Genomic DNA, 16,499 nt, shown 5'->3' on the forward strand with positions numbered 1-16,499 from the left:
CCGGTCCGGTCCGGTTCTGTCCGGTTCGGTCCGGTTTTATGCGGTCCGGCGTCTCCTCAGCGTCCCGCCATGGCGCTGCTGCGGGCGGCCGCGCTTCCCGCTGAGGGGTCTCCGGCCTGGCTGCCCACCCACGTCCAGGTGACGGTGGTGAGGGCCCGCGGGTTGCGGTGCAAGGGCGGCGGCAAGCCGGGCACCAGCGACGCCTATACCATCATCCAGCTGGGCCGCGAAAAATACAGCACCTCGGTAGCCGAGAAGAGCACCGGTAACCCCGAATGGCGGGAGGAGTGCGCCTTCGAGCTGCCCCCCGAGCTGGGTGCCCCGGCGGGCCCGGCCCGCGGTTCCCTGGTGCTCACCGTCATGCACCGGGCCCTGGTGGGCATGGACCGTTTCCTGGGCCAGGCCCTGGTGCCCCTGGAACCCGCCCTGCAGCAGGGCCGCACGCCCGACGAGCGGTGAGTGGGTCCCGCCGGGCATCGTCCGACACCCGTGGGGGCAGAGCAGGGGAGGCCTCCGGGATGGGTGCCGCGGGGTCCCCGCGTGGCCCAGGTTGGGTGCCGCGGGGTCCCTGCGTGGCCCGCAATGGGCGTCACGGATCTGCGTGAGCCCCAGGAAGGGCGTCGCAGCGGTTGGGGTATAATGCAATGCCCCAGGAAGGGCATCGCAGGAGGTAGGGTGTGGTAAGGTCCACGCGTGCCCCCAGGAAAGGGGTTTGTAGGATGTAGGGTGTCACCGGGTCCCTGCGTGCCCCAAGAAGGGTGTCGCTGGGGACAGGGAATTGCGGGGACCACATGTGCCCCAGGAAAGGGCACTGCAGAACGTAGGGTGTGGTAGGGTCCGTGCATGCCCCAGGAAGGGCGTTGTGGGAGTTGGGGCATCACGGGGGCTGTGGACACCCAAGGGAGGGTGTCACAGGGAGTAGGGTGTCATGGGGTCCAGGCGTGCCCCAGGAGGGGCTTTGCAGGAGGTCATCCACCGTCACAGGGGTTGTGCAAGCCCCAAGAAGGGTGTCACGGGGGATGGGGAATCGCGGGGTTCATGTGTGCCCTGGGAAGGGTGTCACAGAGGATGGGGTGGCGTGGGGTCTGTGTATGACCCAGGAAGGGCGTTGTAGGATACAGGGTATCGCGTGGCCCGTGGATGCTCCAGGAAGGGCATCACAGGGGGTGGGACATCACGTGTGCTCCGGGAAGGGTGTTGTGGAGGATGGGGTGTCTCAGGGTCCTGCTATCCCCCCTGGAAGGGAATCGTGCGGGACAAGGCATCGCAGGATCCTTCTTCCCCCTGGGCAGGGAGACCCAGGGGACAGGATGCCACGAGGTCCCTCCGCATCCCGGGAGTGTCCCCCTGGGGTCTGTCACTCCTGGGAAGCTGTGGCACACATGCATGCGGTGGCTTGTCCTTCTGATGGCTGCGGTGGCTTTGCAGCCCCCATCGGCTTGGTGGGGCCATCAGCGTGACCTGGTTTGCCGTGGTGCTGTTGCAGGAGGGTCCCCCTGTTTAGGGAACCAAACCCCAGCCCGGCGTCGCCTCCAGCATAAATCCCTGCATGTGTGGGAATCTGCTGTTCTTCCCCCTTCCCCCAGAAGGGTTTGAAACAATAATAATGTTTTCAAGCCTTTGCCAGGCAGAGAAATGCAGGAATGTGGATAAAATTCCTTTAGGGAAGAAGTTTTTTGAGCTTTGCTCCACGCAGACCTGGCTGGGCTGCTGTGCACCTCCGGGAGCGTCCCCACTGCTCGCTGGCTCCCTGGACCCCAGGAATTCAGCTGGCTCGCTGCCCAAAGCTGCAGGCTTGGAGAGGAGCCTCCCTCGCCCTCCTAGCCAGGGCAGGGCTGGGGAGGCGGCAGAGGGAGTGCCGGGTCTTGGCAAATGGTGCAGCCTCGCTCTCGGAGAGTGGGATTAGCTTGAAAAGGGGTCGGAAAAACTTTTCCCGTGGAGAAATGCGGCTAGTTTGCATCTGCAGCCTGTGGAGACTCCTGCTTGCCCTAAAATGGGAGTGTGGGCGCAGAGGAAAAGTGACTAACCCCGGAGTTAGTGTCTGAGTGTTTCCCCCCCGGCGTTTATTTTGCTTTTATTAGCGCTGCCTGGAGAATGGGCGGTGTCGGAGGAGCTGGATCTGAATTCTTCGGGCCTAATTCAAACCAGCATCATGCACAGACTTCAGAGCGAGTGAACCGATCCACGGCCTTTCAGGCGCGCCGGGAGAGACGTGTTGTTTTAGCACGGGAGGATGTGAAATAACTTTCCGTCCTCTTTGCGGTTTTGGGTAGCGAGCCCTGCACCGGGAGCCAGGGTAGGAGCTGTGTCTCGAGGAAAGCTGCGCTCCTGTTGGCAGAAGTTTACAAAACTCTGCAAAGCAGGGGGGCGCAGCGACAGTTCCACGAAGGTTTTGGGAGGCTGAGCCCGTTGTCTCGTCTCAAAGGTCTCGGCGTCAGGGGCCGTTAATCCCACGGGTGCAATGTCCAATGTGGCGGGACCCTGTGCTGCCTGTCACAGCTGCCGGTCGCCCCAGTGGCACCGTTACTGCAGCCCAAGGAGGGCATCTGGGCTGCAAGGCAGGAGGTCCCTCGGACAGGATTTTTGCTGTTTGTCTCCCTCCCTTCCTGTAGCTTCGCTTGCATAAGGCAAATTAACTTCCCCTTGCACCATTCAGGATCGCGAGAGCTTTTAAGGCTCTTTATCTTTGCGCATGGCCCCTGCTGATGGAAGCGAGCACAGAAAACGTGACAGAGAGCTCTCACCCTGCGCCCTGAGCATCTTTGTTTGCTCGAACCCCTGAGCTGGAAGGTGTCTCGAAGGCCGGTGGCAGGTCAGCAGTGTGGAAGGGGCTGCACTTTTTTTTGGAGGGGAGTCCCGAGTGCTGGAGCTTGTCCAGCTGGGTGGGAGAAGGTCTGGGGGGAACCCTGGGGGTCTGGCTCTGCAAGCTGCCTAAGCTTCCAACCAACTGACATCTGGTTTGGCCCCATTGCAAACAACTTTGTTTAGGAGGAAATTTTACTCCCAGATTAAAAAATAGCAAAATAAACACAGGCTCCCTGCCTCTGGGACTGCACCACAGAGCGCACCCAGGCCTGTGCAGCGGAGATAACTGTTGGCCTCCAAGTGGGGGACGGATGAGTTGAGTCTCTGCCATATGCTCGTTTTTAGGACCCCATCTGTGGTCCTTGCTCCTGGGCATAAAACTGCTGCCAGCTGGAATGGGACCCCGCTTAAAAAAAAAGGCCTCAATTGTCAGCGTGTTGACCTTGTTCTCATTTTCCTGCTGATTTTTGTTGCACGGAAACTTTACCGGCGATGATTTTTATACTTGTTTTCAGCTTGATGGAAAATGTTCCGTCAAACTTGGACTCTTCTCCAGGAACGAGCCATCAACCAGCGTCCGGGGGTGTTTATGAGCTGTCTTGTTCAGCTGAACATCTCGGTTGGTCGTTTCAGTGTTTTGCCTGGGGGAAAATCAACTCTTGGAGTTGCATAAGAGCAGCCTGAGAGCTCTCATGGCCTTTTTGGGCATCCCAAGGCTTGTCCCACACTCAGCCAACTCCAAAGCTTGGGGCTGGCAAGCGAAGCAACAGTGCCGAGCATCGTTTTTCCCTTTCCTCTTGAGCTGTGTAGTGGTGTTATTTTTCACGCATGCCTTTTACTGCCCTGCTGAGCCCGATGTGTGTCTCTGGATGCAGCATGTTTCTGCATCAAAAAAACCCTGCGCCGTGGCCCTGCCAGGGCAGGATGCTCCTGGTCCATGCAGCTCTCTGTCCTGCCTTGGTTTTTGGGAGCCCAATGCCCAGTGCTGTTGGCAGGATGAGACTGTGCAATAAAGTGCTTGCGTACTGGCATGGTGGCCGTCACCATGTCCGACCGTAACGGTCTGTCGGTGGGTCCCTGAGCGCTGCCGGCTTGGCACAGGCACGCAGAGAGATGTGGTTGTTCAGTGGGGTGGTCGCTCCCTCCAAAACAAGGGCTCAGCCCAGCAGAAGCCGTTTTTTTGTGCACTCACAAGGCAGCTATCGCTTCTGCTTCCTGACATCCAGGAAATGCTATTGCAGTCCCCTGCGGGGGCTCATCCTGCCTTCCCTGCAGCATGGCAGCGAGCTGGGGAGCGTCACCTCCTTGTCCATCCCTGTCAGCAGAGCATCTGGGAATGGTGGAGGTTCTTCCAGTTGCAGCGGGACAAGAGCTTCGATCCGACACCCGTCAGGCTGTTTTCCCCTTGGCCAATGTGGTCCGGTGGGTGGGTGGCATGACAGAGGCTTGGCGTTGGGGAGGACAAGAGGTGCACAGTAACGCCTGCAGGGTTGGACCTTGGACCTCGGACCTTGCTGCATGGGGGCCTGAAAGGGCCTTGATTTTGCTCTGTGGGCTGTTGGGAGGGGCAGTGGCCACCCAAGGTTTCCTGGGTTGGGTAAAGAAAAAACAACTGTCGTTACCTCCTTTCTCCCCCTTTGAAATCTGATTTTCATTTGCTTTCTTCCCCTAAGACCTCACAGCCCCTTGCAAATGGGAAAGGTTAAAGCTGTGAGCCTTCCATGGCGAAGCTCTGCAAACACCAGGCTGCTGGAGCTCAGTCTCTGGAGAGCAAAACTCGGGGCTTTGCAGCACTGGGATCCTGTGGGTAAGGGGACAGTAAGTGTAGCAGAGGAGTCGTGATTCCTGGCTCTGGTGTTTTCCTGCAGTGACTTGCAGTTGCTTGCTGGCTGCTGCCTTGGATGGGGAGCGAGTGGCCTTTGGTGTCTCTGCGACAGGGAACTTCTCTTGCGGAGTTGTTACCTGTGAAAAATTAGCTCAGCTCCAAATTCCCCAAAGCTCTCCCTGCCACAGTTCCCTTTACTTGTTCCTGTCACTCCCCAGCTGCGGAGGTGCTGGGGCCAGTCGCTCAGAGTGGTCTGGGCTTGTGTGCAGCCCTTCACCTGGGCAGCAGGAACGAGACACTCTCCTTGCTCTCCATCAGCAAAGCAGGTACAAAACCTTTCCTCTGGGTGCTAAAACTTTTCTAGCTGAAGTCCTTGAGGCCCCCAGTGCTTCTCTCCTCCATGTCTTGATGGAGCTCAGTTCTAGGGCAAGGCTCACTCAGTGGAAAAGGGATGGGGATTTCCTTGGGCTTGGGGGGAAGTTGTTACAGACCCAGGCCGAGATGGCTGGCAGAGCCGGCTGGAGAAGGAGCTTGTCAGCCTCGTCACTGCCTGCAGCTGCATGGCTTGGTCTGGGGAGGGAGAAGCAGCACGGCTGGGGAGAAGGAACAGTCTGAGGCAGAGGTGGCTCAGGGGGACATAGCTCTGAATTTGCTTTGGCCCCAGGGTGATTGAGAAGCCCTCCAGAAGGTCACGTCATTGCCCAATGATGTGTGCTGCCCACCTGTGCAGCAGCAAAACAGCGTTGGGACCTCAGAGGGGTGAGAAGCACCCTCAGGGTCAAGGGATGGTCCCCGAATCCCTGCTGGGACTCCCTCACTGTCTGTTGGTTCTTCCTGAGCTAAGCTCTGAGCCAGGCACATTTCCCTTCCCCTTGCTGGTTGTACCCATCACATCCCCTCCTTGCTGTGGCGAGAGCAGATGGGTAACGTGCTTTCTGTGGTACAGTCCTCAATATTTCCCCCAGGCACGGACCCACTCTCATCTCCTCTGCCAACCCCTCTGGACCACTGTCAGCCCGTGGCGTGCTTGTGGCTGTCGCCCTCCCTTGTTAAATTAAAATCAGTGGAGATCATTAGTAGCAGAGCACGTGCTGTGGCCTGCGGGCTCTTGGCTGTGGCATCTCTCTCCGATGCGGTCGTTTATGCTTGTTGCCGTTCCCACCGTGGCCTTGGCTCTTGGCTGTATGTCCTAGGGGAGATTTTTGCACCCAAGGTCAGAGCTCCCTTTCTGCTCCCTATCGCTGCAGCGGTGTCCTCCGCACGTCTGTCCTTAAGCCTAGGAGAGAAGACCTTGCAGCGGGGTGGAGAGGAAATAGCTGCTCCGTGATAGTTTTGGGATGGAAAGTTTTAATATGAGGGCAAACAGAGCCCTCTTCCTCAGAGGCTGTGATTAGAGGTGCCCAGCAAGGCTCCTGAAGGTCTTTGGGGTGGTGGAGAATAGCAGCTGTGATTAAATCCTTGTTTTGGAGCTGGAAAGGCAGCTCTGAGGGGTTCTTCTGTCTCAGCCAAGCCAGGAAATGCCCTGCTATGTCGAAACACTGCTGAGCAGGGGGAGGAGAGGGTTAGCCCTGACAAAAATCAGGTTGAGATGCTCTTGGTGCTGCTGGAGGCAAGGCTGGGCCGGAGGCAGCCAGGCCTTGGGATAGGGTCCTTTGTGGCCAGCTTGTCCCGGGCAAGCGTTTGCCTCTACGTGGGAGCCCAGAGGAGAGTGTCAGGGCACTGCGGTGCGGTGATGCTGCTTACAAAATGGTGGCAGGGCTTAAGTTTGCTCCTACCTGCCCAGTTAACCCCATTTTCACCCAGTTGCCAATGCCAGTTTAAGGGGTTGAAGGCCCTTGCTCTGTTTTGCTCCAGGAAGGCTCTGCTTTTGTTGTTTTTTAAAAGATATTTGAGTAGTTTGATCTCAGCTTTGCAAGTCTGGCATATTGGGTTTGGACTGTTGGTGGCTAAGAGTGCTGGCCCATCACCCTCCATCATATTAAAACCCAAAAAGCTGCAGATTCAGGCTTCTTTCTCTGTTTCATGCTAATCTTTGGAGCCCTAAGTGCCTCCAGCTGTCTTTTTCCCTTAGCAGCTGCTGAAAAACCTGTAGTCAGCCCAGAAAATGCCTTGAACCTGTTGGTACAAAGCTCCAGACATGGGTGGAGCTGGTGCTATTGCATATGCCAAGTTCAGCTAGCGCTCGTGCCATGCTTCAGGAGCCTCACTGCCTTGGCTCATCTTTCCAAGGTGACTCCCTCCCTTCCCCCTAGGGTCTGCCAAAATATTTCTTGCCAGTTCTTCCTCTACAGTAATCAGGAAGGCAGGGTGGGCTCTGGTCTCCGCTCCCCTTGCCCTCCAAGGGGCTGCGTTGTCATTCTGGGCTGAGCTGGATGGCTCAAAGGCAGCATCTGCATCAGGAGAGGAGTTTTTGGGGAATGCTCTTCGTTGTTCCTGGGGGAATCTGCTTGATGGTAGCATTGCCCCAGAGGAGAACATCTGTGGGCGCACTAAGCTGCTCCCCGGCAGCATGGTCCCTTGGAGCGATGCATCACAACTCGGGGGTCTGCTGGAGACACCCCCCTTCTTTGTCACTGTCATCGGAGGGAGATCATCTGTTGGGGTGGAGAGCATGTCCACACTGTGGCTGCTGCCAGGGCAGAGTCTAGACCGGGTTATTCTGCCCGTCTGCTGTAGCCAGCTCGCAAGTGCACTTATGTAGGTGTCCACATGAAGGGAAAATGAGCTCCTTGCCCCCAGTGTATTGGTTTTGTGTGGCAAGGTTTTGGTAGCGGGGGGGGGGGGAGGTTACAGGGGTGGCTTCTGTAAGAAGCTGCTGGAAGCTTCCCCTGTGTTCGAGAGAGAGAGCCCATACCAGCTGGCTCTAAGACGGACCCGCCGCCGGCCAAGGCCGAGCCAATCAGTGATAGTGGTAATGCCTCTGTGATAACATTTTTAAGAAGGAAAAAAAGTTGGGACATGGAGAAACAGCCGCCGGAGAGAGGAGTGAGAACATGTAAGAGAAACAAGCCTGCGGACACCAAGGTCAGTGCAGAAGGAGGGGGAGGAGATGCTCCAGGCGCCGGAGCGAAGATTCCCCTGCAGCCCGTGGTAAAGACCATGGTGAGGCAGGCTGTCCCCCTGCAGTCCATGGAGGTCCATGGTGGAGCAGATCTCCACCTGCAGCCTGTGGAGGATCCCACGCCGGAGCAGGTGCGTTCCCGAAGGAGGCTGTGACCCTGTGGGAACCCCGCACTGGAGCAGGCTCCTGGCAGGACCTGCGGATCTGTGGAGAGAGGAGCCCACGAAGCAGGTTTTCTGGCAGGACTTGGGGCCCCCTTGGGGGACCCACGCTGGAGCAGTGTGCTCCTGAAGGACTGCACACCGTGGAAAGGACCCATGCTGGAGCAGTTCGTGAAGAACTGCAGCCTGTGGGAATGGCCCACGTTGGAGAAGTTCGTGGAGGACTGTCTCCTGTGGGTGGGACCCCATGCTGGAGCAGGGGAAGAGTGTGATGAGCCCTCCCCCTGAGGAGGATCAGCAGCAGAAAATAACGTGTGATGACCGTAAACCCCATCCCTGTCCCCCGTGTGCTGCTGGGGGGGGCTTGGTGAAGAAATCCGGCAGTGAAGTTGTGCCCGTGAAGAAGTGAGGGGTGGAGGGAAGGTGTTCTGAGATTTGGTTTTATTTCTCATTACCTTACTCTGGCTGATTTGTAATAAATTGAGCTAATTTTCCCCAAGCTGAGTCTGTTTTGCCCGTGATGGTAATTAGTGAATGATCTCTCCTGTCCTTATCTCGACCCGCAAGCTTTTTGTTATATTTTCCTCTCCCCTGTCCAGCTGAGGATGGGGGAGTGATAGAATGGCTTTGGTAGGCACCTGGCATCCAGCCAGGGTCAACCCATCACACCCAGTAACCCTGTGGGCTCCAGGTGCTCTGGCATCATCTTGCCTGTTGAAATCCTCTTGCTCTGGACGCTGCTCCATTGCCGGCCTGCTGGCACGGGCTGCTGCATCTGCATGGATGCTGCATGGGGCTTTCTTGACAATTGGAGTCCAAAAAAGACCTTGCATCCTTTCTCCATGAGGTCTGTTGAGTGAAAATGGCTTTTAAACCTTTGCTGCTGCTTGTCTTCCTGACCTGGGGCTTGTTGGAGCCTGTGCTTGGCAAAGACGTGCAAATAACTGCCATGGGAATTTGCTTGCTTTGTCAGAAGGTTGGCTGGGGACACGGGGTTTGGGTTTCCAGCGGGATGGCCTTTCCAGCCTGGGCTGGGGGTTTGGGCACCCTGTCCCCAGAGCAGCATTCTGTGGCCTCGCTAGCTCTGCATTTCCAGCACATGAGTCTCTTTGCTGGCAAGTCCGCTAAGGGTAAAGGTGTGTGTAATTAGAGCAATCTGCTGCTGGGTTTAAGATTTGTTCCTTTTTCCCTTTTTTCCCCCTTTTTCACGTGCGTGACTCGTGCCCGAGAGTGGGTTGCAGTGTCTGTTGATGCGATGAATGAACTATCAATATGTGACCTGTTGCTGCAGTGGGTGTAGCTGGTATTTTAAGCTGCATGAAGTCCTTGGGCCTTGGGATTGGTTTCCCCTTTGGAGGACAGGCGCGGTGTTCCCAAGCCTTGTGTTGCCTCTAGGTACTAGGTTCTCCGTGCAAGCCCTGCTGTGCTGCTCTTGCCACTTGGAAGTGGAAAACAATTCATAGCAAAAACGTGTTTCTCCTGCCCATCCCGTGCATGTTGAGTTGTGTGTTAAGTAGCTTCCCAGAAGCAAGTGCACCAGATGAGCCTGCGGAGCAGCTCCTCGTGTCGGTTGTGCTTTGCAATTCTGCAAAGTCAGCTTGGGGCTTGGGTTTTTTTAACTTTTCTTTGTGCCCTTGGTTTCTTGTGCAGCGGGTCAGTGGATCACCAATGCTGCGTTCTCTCCCATCCTCGCATGGAGACCTTGTCCATCAGCCTCACTATGTCTGGGCAGCGCTGGCCAACAGTTCAGGTCATTTGGTGACCACAAATGTGGTTTATTGGCTTGTTCGCAACTTGGAGGATGCAAATCTTGGACACTCTGGAGTGTAAGCGGATAAATATAGCTGAAGAGATCACTTTCTGTCTCCTGTTATTACTATCTCCTCTTCATTCATAAATGTTTCATGCTCCGTTTTACAGCTCCTTAAATCTTCCCTCCCTTCTTCCTACCTGTCCATCCTGTGCTAGAGAGGGGAAGGCCTCTGATCTCCTTAGCCTAAATTGATTTGCAATGAAGTTACCCACCCTTGCTGTCATGCCAGCACTGTCCTTGTGGTTGATGGCTCTTCTCTGTCCCTGGTGTCTACCATGCTCCTGAAACCACCCCCCTCCATGCCATCACACACCCCTGCTTGCCTCTGTGAGCCGGCAAAGAGGCCCTAGGGGCAGATTTGGGGGCAGTGGGGTCCCTGGGCAGCCATCCTCTGTCTCTTCTGGGTATAGGGTCAAGAAAACAGTGTGTCTGGAGGCTCTGCAGGTCTGGGCTACCCCAGTCCCCCCATAGCCAAGGGGAGGTGCCAGGTGGCAGGCTCCTGTGAGGCACTGCTCCAGCTGGGATGCACTAGTGAGGATGCTCAGGACCTTGCCAGGATGGACCTTGTGCACGGAGCACTCGGGTGCTGCAGGATGTGTGCACGTAGCACCAGCTCCATAGCACAGCCTGGGTGTTGCACCAGGCATGCCAGTAAGCTGTAGATGCAAGCAGGGCTGGTTTTTTTTCTTCCTGGTTTTTATCATGCCTTGCAGGTTTGCAAGCTGTTCCCTGCCATCGAGACTCACTGGAGTGACGACATCTCTGTTCCTGGCTTGCAAGTCGTTGGATGAGCCCTTCAGTAGGGCATGGATATGGCAGAGCATGGATGGCTTCTCTGTCCTGGGGCAAGTGCGAGTTGGTGGTGGGATTTTCTCATGAGGGTTCCCAGTTGTCCCATGCTCCTGCATTGGCTGTGGTAACACATCACTTGGAGCACCAGCACCGTGCCTGTAGCTCCATCCTGTTGCACCCCTCACTGCACATGGCTCCTGCTTTTTGTTTCTGATGTCCCATTACCCAGCACTCTCTTGAGCAGCTGAGTTGGTTGTGTCAAAGCTGGAACCCATTAGAGGAGGAGGGTTGAGTTGCTTCATTAGCAGTGAGCTGTATTATCTAACGAGCTGTGGGGGGCTGGTTTGTTCAAATTTGTTTTTGAGCACTTCTCGGAGGACCGTTTGGAGAGATGAACTTCTTCCCACCTCAGCTGCTTAAGCCCTTTCTTCTCTATCTGCGGGGGAATCAGCCTGTGTTTATTTTCCATCTGTGCTTTTAGCAGCTTAGAGTGATCACCTTGCAAAATAGGCCATCCAAAACCAACACGAAAATGAACCTACGCTGCAGAAAAGCTTCCCAGCACCGGCGGAGGAAGCTGTGTCAAAAACACGAAGCCAGACAAAAAGCACAAAACTCCCCAGGGTTGGGTTGTTTTCCACCCTACACTTCCCTTCTTGTGTAGGTGAGCTTCCTCCTGGCCTGATGTGATGTGTGTGTTTCCGCAGGGCTGCTTCAGCTCTCTTCTCGCTGAAATGCCTCTTCGCTGCCTGTGCCGTGCCTATCGAGGGGGGTCATGCCAGGAGGAGTCATGCCCCTTCTGCCAACATTTGTGTTTTCCCTGGATTGCCTCTTCTACGCTCTGTCCTGCTCTGTCACTGTAGGGGCCCAAGTAGCCTTTAATTAAAGACTTGGGGCTCTTCTCATAAGCCAGGCTGACCTTGTTGCAGGGATGAATCAGCAGTAAGTGACAGGCTAGTGCGGTCAGGGAAGAGGCATTGGCTCCGCTTTGGGCTGTCTCTTGCTCCGTACTGCAGCTCAGGTGGCTGAATTGTGCAGGGCAGGAGCATTTCTGCTCAGTTTAAGGCAAACCTCGACCAACCTGACAACGCTGAGTGGTTTTGGGAGGCTTTTGGGAAGCACCTGATGGCTGAAGCGCTCTAGAAACACTTCAGAAACACTCCAGCTGTGCATCCTTCACTGCATGCATCCATGAACACCACGAGTCGCTAAGGGACTTAACCACCCAAGGAAGCTCTCTTGAACTCACTGCTAGTAAAGTACTGGGACCAGTCCAAGAGTGAAACTGGAGAACCATTGCTGAAGGTACCCAGGGTGCATTGGGCAGGTCTGTTGGGGTGAGGTAGGTCAATGGGGATCTCTTGGGGACCCCAGCCGGACCCATGGGAGAGCAAAGGTGGTCCTCCTTGGAAGGACCCACGTCCTCCCTGAAAGTAGGGCAGGATGGTGTCCTGATGGTGCACATGGCATCTCCGAGAGCCGTGTTGTATGCGCTCTCCTGATCTTGTCCCTGGTGTCACTGGGCTTTCTGCCCTGTGTCATGTTGCATGCGACTGTACTAATTCTGAACTAATGAAATGAGCTTGGATCACCCCAGGGCTTCGGGATGCTGACCCACAAAGCTGCTGACAGGATGGGGGCTTTGGCTTTGTGCTTGGTTTTGTGCTGAAGGAGTTGCTTGATCAGCAGCGGGACATGGAAGGGACAAGGTGTCAGAAAGCCTCTGATCACGGTCAGCGTTGCCTTTCTGTTAAGGGTTGGCTCTGTGTCCTCCTGGTCATCCCAGCAGCTTGTCTCCTCATTCTGGGAGGTGCTGGGGCAGCCCATGTAGAGCAGGTGTCTCATAAACCCAAACAAGTTTTCTCATCGGCAGGGAGAAAATAAATTTTCCCCCTGTAGCTCTGATACCCAATGCAAGGTTTCTAGGAGTGGAGGCTCCCCATGCCCCCCAGAAATGGCCACCTGTAGCCCAACAGAGGACAAAGAGCAGGGGAGGGGAGACAGCGCAAACCAAGTGCTGACCCCAAGCAAATCCATCCTGTTAGCATCCTCCATGGTGTTGCTTTCCCTTCTTAACAAACAGCTCCTACGCTCTTGTGTCCGTGCCAAGGTGTTTTTTCCTTTTGCTCAGCACTAGCTGGCTTTCCGGTATGGGATGCTGCTGGAGGATGAGGGAAAGCACGTGTTTTTTGGGGGCCTGGAGATACAGCAGTGCTTTGTGTTCTGCTCTCTGTGCCTCCTGTGCCGCTCCAATAGATCCTGGCAACAGCAAATGTAAAAATAGATGCCAGGCGCTTTCTGCCTTTCCTCCCAAACCTGCCTTTTGGCAGCCGTGCTGCGTGGCTTGCCGTTCTCCTTGACTCTCAGTGGAGGCGAGTGGGAGGAGAGAGGAGCCTTTGCACAGGAAAGGGTTTTACTGAAACTGTCTGGAGGCAGTTTGGATGTGCTGATTAAACACGGTGACCTAAATGAGCGTGCACAGCCATGTAGGGGGGCTGGGGAGCCCTCCACCATACATCAATGCTCACAAGCAGTGTTACGGCGGCAGGATGTGAGCTTGCAAACCCCTGGTGCACGTCTCACTTCCCAGGAGCTGCTGGAGAGCTCGCAGGGGCCTCCGGCTGCTTCCCCTTTCTGGGGCGTCTGCAGGGAGTTTTCTGTTTGACGTTTCCTCTCCTGTCCCTGTGTGCTGGGGCAGCTTGCTGCTTCCTTCCCCCTGCAGAGATCCCCGGGGCCTGGGTGCCCTCTTGACCCTTCCTTGCCACAGCATCCTTGGACGGCAGATCCTGAGGTGATGCTGGGAGAAGCCCTTTGCCTTTGGGGGGGGATGCATGCCCAGCACGGTGCAATGCTGCAAGCAGGCACCCGATGCACAGAGGCACTGGACCTGTGGGGCGTAAGAGGGAAGAATATAGGGGTTTTTTTAGGAAAAGCTAATTGCTTGAACCTGCAGCTCATGTCTTCAGGCTGGCTTGAGCTGTGTTCCCTGGATGTGTTGTGTTAGAGATGTCTCTGAGCAAGTTTGGCTCTCTGTGCAACCGGGGCCCGTGTCTTAGCAGAAGCATTGCTTTGCAGTGGAGGTGGGCAGTAACTGATGATGGAAAGGAGCAGTTCTCCACAGAGCAGAAGGGCATTGATATGGGAGCAGCAGGCTGGGAAGCAGCGGGTTTCGTCCTCTGCTCCGTGTTCAGGGGGAGACCCGTTTCCAGCTGTAGGGAGCAAGGGAAGAAGCACAGGCTCAGGCACCAAGCACGTCTCCTTAGCTAGGAGCAATCCTGCTCCTGATTACCACCTGTGCTCTGGCACCGGGACAAGACAGCCTGTTTAATTTAACATTTTTTTAACTAGCAAAGTCTCTGTCAGGCTGTGACCCCCGGCAAACCTTACTAAGAACAGCAGCCTGGGAGTAGGTGGCCAGAGATGGGTGGCTTGTCCTGGATGTCCTGTGCAGTGAGGAGCTGGACCCAAGCTAGCGGCACCTTCCTCAGGAGAGGAATCCAAAACACCTCCGAGAAGTGGGTCCTTGCAGTCCTGGGTCCCTGTTGCTGGACATGCTTGGCATGACTTCCTCGATCTCCCTGCGCTCCTCGGTGCCAGCACCTCTTCCACGGTCTGATTAATATAACCCAGTTAAATTCAGAGCGATTCATCTGAGCCTGAGCTGCGAAGCCCACGGCTGCTGTTTCAGTCCTGGAAAAGGGTTTGTATGGGCAGAAGCTGGTTTGTTTTTCCAGGCATATCATCTAGTCCCATAAAAGAGATCATGTCCCCCTCTGAGGCTTGGGTGGCACCGATCCAGAAACCCACCACCCAGGGCTTCCCCCCGAGGGCAGCTTGTGGAAGAAACGTGGGAAACTGAGGGGTGTGGGATGGGGTTAATAGCGAAAAGATGCTGTGAGAATTTGTGTTTAGTTGGGCTGGGACTTGAAACCCGCCCCAATCCCGCTCTCCTGCTGCATCCCAGCAGAGGCAGTGTTTGCACCTCCTGTTTCCACTGGAACTGATTCATAAAAAAAAAAATAAAAAAAAAATACCCAACATGGAACAACTTAATCCTCCCAAACACTCATCTTGTGCCATAAACTTAGAGCTCAGCCTAAAAATAGCTCTGTTCCCTGTTTGAGGTGTAGTCCCGACTGCTTGCTGACTGCTGATTAGGTCTTGGGAACAAAAAATAGCTCCTTAATCCAGTGCCAGCACAAGCAGAGTTTTTTCCTTGAACGGACACTTTTTGAAGCAGATCGGGTTTTAAAACTTGTTCTTTCAAAGGCGTTGCTGCTGAGCACCCAAATTAATTTTAATGACCACAACATTATAAGTGATGGGATGGGAGATGCTGATAGTGTATCCATGTGAGCTGAGCCAGTGCAGAGCTCTTTTGGGCTGTTACATCTCATCGTCCTCAGAAGCTCATGCCTTTCCTTATGTTAATCCACCCAGATTTTCTCTCTCTTTTTTTTTCCATGAGATGACGTAAGATGTAAAAACTACTTGCAAGACTTTTTTTTTTAATTTCCCTGCTAAATGATTCAGTCCCCAAATCTCTCCTCTCCCAGCTGGCAGGCTGCTGCAGCCTTTCCCTCTTGAACTTCTTCCAGGTCTTGCATCAAACTGAACAACATAGTATTTGATGTGCTGTGGCCGCAGCCTGTTCCAGGCAGCCTTTTCCCCACCGCTCCTACGGGAAGTGTCCGCCTGACTCACCTGCTCCTGCTCCCCTAAGTGCTCCCTGGCAGTGGATCAGCCTGTTTGGGTGTCTCTTTGCCACTGTGGGCTTGCTGTAAGGGGTTAATGCTGCTTTTTTTTTTTCCTTTTTTTTTTTTTCTCTGCATGCCTGGATATTTTCAAGGTTGAAGCCTGGGTACTGAAAATTTTGCAGTAGGGATCATATGGCGGTGGGATAAGCAAGTGGTAGGAATAGGAATGGGTTCACTGGGGATTTAACGTTGTGCCTGTACCCAGCAAATTTCGGTGGCACCCAAATTACATGGTGAAGGACCTGTGTGCTTCCAGCTGTGCACTCATGTTATTTATCTAGGCATCCCAGCAGGGAATTATGGATTTTGTACCCCCTTCCTGAGGCACGGTGTAGGCTCCCCAGGTGTTTCAGCTCCTCCCTTTGTCTGAGATGCAGTAGCTTCCCCAGCAGTAATTCAGAAACTTCTGGAGAACGTGATTCAAGTTTTCTCCTTGCCCTGGTGATTTCAGCATGGTCACACCCATCCCCATCCCTTCATATTTTCCTTCCTTTTTTTTTTTTTAAATCTTTTCAGTGACTTCACTTTTCAAGCAGATGTAGAACACTGCTGGGATTTTTATTTTCCGGGAAATCATTGGGAAGTTGTTAATCCAGGTCTAGAAATTTCTTCCACCGCCTGTTGCTGCATGTTTCGCCCATGAAGCGTGTCACGGAGAAATAGGGTCTGTCCTGAACATACAGCTTTCCTTGCACCTTGTTAAGGGGAATTTTAATACTTTGATCCGGGAGGGATCAGAGCTGCTGTGGCAGCGGCTGTGCTGGAGACCCGCTCATCCTGCTGCAGCCGCCTCGGGAAGCGGCACCTGGAACCAGGGCAGAAAGACGGGGCATCTCGCGGGCGGAGAAGGAAGCGAAGGACCACTGGGTCGGCAGCGGTTTTGGGGAAGGAATGGTTCCCTCATGGCCTTTGTTTCGTGCTGCCCCATCTGAACGTGGTACTGTGGTGAAATGGAGAACTAGAAGGTGCCTCTGGGCATCTCTTCCTTCGGCGTCCTCTCACCCAGTGTTCATTCTAGCTGGCAGGAGGCAAGACCCCTCTCTCATCGCATACCAGGGGTTGCTCTGTGCCCTGCCAGTGCACAGGCTATTCACTGCAGAAGGATGGGGCCCTAAATGGAGGTTGGGAGTTTTTTTCTCTTGTGCAGTGAATGTTTTGGAGGCTTTTCCCATGCTCCTTCCATCTCTGTGCGCAAAGCTACAGAGCAAAGTCTGCGTTATGGGTTTTGTCCAGGGCAGGGTGGTGGGGAGCATTCCCCAGTAACCTGCTGTGGAGTCAATTGAAG

The 16,499-nt window shown here is 54.8% G+C and overlaps 1 protein-coding gene across 9 annotated transcripts in view; it reads left to right on the plus strand.

Moving 5' to 3' along the window:
• The first annotated feature begins 6 nt into the window (after positions 1 to 6).
• Positions 7 to 16,499, plus strand: part of RAB11FIP5 (RAB11 family interacting protein 5 (class I)) — a 41,709-nt gene continuing 25,216 nt past the window's right edge. For all 9 annotated transcript variants that reach the window (XR_775220.1, XR_775221.1, XM_010580794.1 and 6 more), the window contains exon 1: positions 7 to 455. Coding sequence is in view for 7 of the 9 variants with exons in the window: in XM_010580794.1 (XP_010579096.1) it covers positions 70 to 455 (386 nt within the window). In the remaining 2 variants the exon portion in view is untranslated. The remainder of the gene's footprint in view (positions 456 to 16,499) is intronic.

This window comes from Haliaeetus leucocephalus, unplaced genomic scaffold (genome assembly GCF_000737465.1).
Source record: "Haliaeetus leucocephalus isolate CR32 unplaced genomic scaffold, Haliaeetus_leucocephalus-4.0 Scaffold741, whole genome shotgun sequence".
Lineage (NCBI taxonomy): Eukaryota > Metazoa > Chordata > Aves > Accipitriformes > Accipitridae > Haliaeetus > Haliaeetus leucocephalus.